Source organism: Hemicordylus capensis, chromosome 1 (genome assembly GCF_027244095.1).
Source record: "Hemicordylus capensis ecotype Gifberg chromosome 1, rHemCap1.1.pri, whole genome shotgun sequence".
Taxonomy (NCBI): Eukaryota; Metazoa; Chordata; class Lepidosauria; order Squamata; family Cordylidae; genus Hemicordylus; species Hemicordylus capensis.
The window spans coordinates 144,351,013-144,353,089 of NC_069657.1; the positions used below are offsets into that span (position 1 = coordinate 144,351,013).

The 2,077-nt window shown below is 45.2% G+C and overlaps 1 protein-coding gene across 1 annotated transcript; it reads right to left on the bottom strand.

Moving 5' to 3' along the window:
* Nucleotides 1-825: 825 nt before the first annotated feature.
* LOC128326443 (olfactory receptor 1019-like) lies at nucleotides 826-1,837 on the bottom strand. Its single transcript, XM_053253302.1, has one exon. The coding sequence runs from the start codon at nucleotides 1,777-1,779 to the stop codon at nucleotides 826-828; it is 954 nt and encodes a 317-aa protein (XP_053109277.1). The 5' UTR covers nucleotides 1,780-1,837.
* Nucleotides 1,838-2,077: the final 240 nt, after the last annotated feature.

The window sequence follows — 2,077 nt, forward strand, 5'->3', positions numbered from 1 at the left end:
TATTATGAAAGGCCCACCCTCCCAGCAGTTGCTCTAAGTGAGGCCGAGTCCTCCCCTTAAGCCTGATTGTCACTACAACAGCGGCGGTTGGTGTGGGTGCTGCAGGGGCGGGGGCAATGGGAGGCACCTTTAACTGTAAATTAATAGGTGCTTACTTCTTCTCCCACTGCACCTGAAAGCTGCTCTGAGCAGCAGCGCCCCACCCAGCTGTGGCAGAGGATCGGCTTCACCACTCCGCTGGCCTCCACACATGCATGGAGGCCATTTGCTAGTCACACTGGGTGGCGGAGCTGATTCTCCACTGCAGTGGGTGCTGGGCGCCACTGTTCAAAACAGCTGTCAGGTGCAGTGAGAGGAGAGGTAAGCACCTAATAATTTACAGTTAAAAGTGCCTCCTGCCACTCCCCCCCACTGGTGGTGCCCACATCTGCTACCACTGCACTACACCTTTCCTCCAAAACCAAACTGTCAAACAGTTCTTTGTCAGATGTGAAACTGAAGTACAGGAGGCATGAACTCTTGACGCTGCCAAATTTTTCCGCCCCCATACATAGGTTCTTGTAAGTATATTAACACAAAAATCCTATTTACAATAATGAAGAGTTTTTAGGGATATCAGTGCAATAACAGAATTCATTTACAGGAGCTTATTTACAAACTCAAGAGGTCTAGGCCTCATTCTTTCACAATAGCCAATACATTTCCCCCCCAAATATATTCTATACATAGATATACTGCTCACTGTACACAGAAAACAGGACTTTTTTTCTCTACTAGGCATATATTATATCCCTTTTATATCTATCTCCACCAACGATCCTGGAATTATATCAGTACTCCCCCTGATTCATCAGTGTGAAAACACTTTCTTGCTGTGATTATTCTTCGACAAGCTTCCTTCACACCTTTATTCCTCAGGCTATGGATTAGGGGGTTCAGTGTTGGGTTTACTAGTGTGTAGACCACGGAGGCCCATTTGTCCTGATCTAATGAGTAGCTGGATGGTGGCCTCAGGTACATAAACATAACTGTCCCATAAAAGAGTGTGACCCCAGTTAGATGGGAAGCACAGGTAGAGAAGGCTTTGCGTCTGCCCTCAGCTGAGCGGATCCTCAAGATGGCAGCAAAGATGAAGAAATATGAGATTAGGATGACAATGATGGTGCTGAACTCATTGACTCCACAGAAGAAGAAAAGGAGAATTTCACTGATAGAAGTGTCAGAGCAAGACAGTGCTATTAGAGGAGGGATCTCACAGAAGAAGTTATTGATAATATTGGGGCCGCAGAAGTCTAAACTGAAGGTGAGGCTGGTATGGGTCACCATACTCATCAGGCCTGCAGAGTAGCAACCAATCCCCAGGACTAGGCAGACCTTCCTTGACATGACTATGGTATAGTGGAGGGGGAGACAGATAGCTGCATAGCGATCATATGCCATGGCAGCCAAAGTGTAACATTCAGTATCCACAAAGGCTACAAAAAATACAAACTGGTTGACACAACTGGTGAAGGAGATTACCTTGCGCTGGTCAAGGAAATCAGCTAGCATGCGTGGAACAATGGCTGTGGAGTAGCCCAGGTCCATTACAGAGAGGTGGCAGATGAAGAAGTACATGGGCGTGTGGAGCTGCTCATCCGAGATGATCAGGAGGATCATGCCCACATTTCCCAAGTAGATCAACAAGAACACCACAAAGAGGATGAGCTCTAGCTTTGAATCTTCTGTGATTCCTACAAAAATGAACTCTTTCACAGTGGTGTGATTGTCTTCAGACATCCCTGAGGATTACAGAATAGGAGGTGAAGAGTAGAAAATGAAGGGAGATGAAGGTTCCACTTGGAGGTTCCACTTGGAAGAAAATATTCTGTAATCTAAAAGGGGAAAATGGAAAAGTAATTTGCTGAACCTGACACTGATGACTAGTACTCCTTCTTTAACTGTGTCAATTAAATTATCAAAACACCCCTCAATTGATATACGCTCAGAAAAGAGCAAAATTGATAGCATGTTGTGTCTCTCAAAGGAAATAAATTGTGTCCATTTTGGTTAAAGCTGCTGGGCATGTCAGTATAGA

Bases quoted from the DNA above. Each gene is read 5' to 3' on its own strand.
- LOC128326443 (XM_053253302.1), bottom strand. From the start codon at position 1,779: ATGTCTGAAGACAATCACACCACTGTGAAAGAGTTCATTTTTGTAGGA.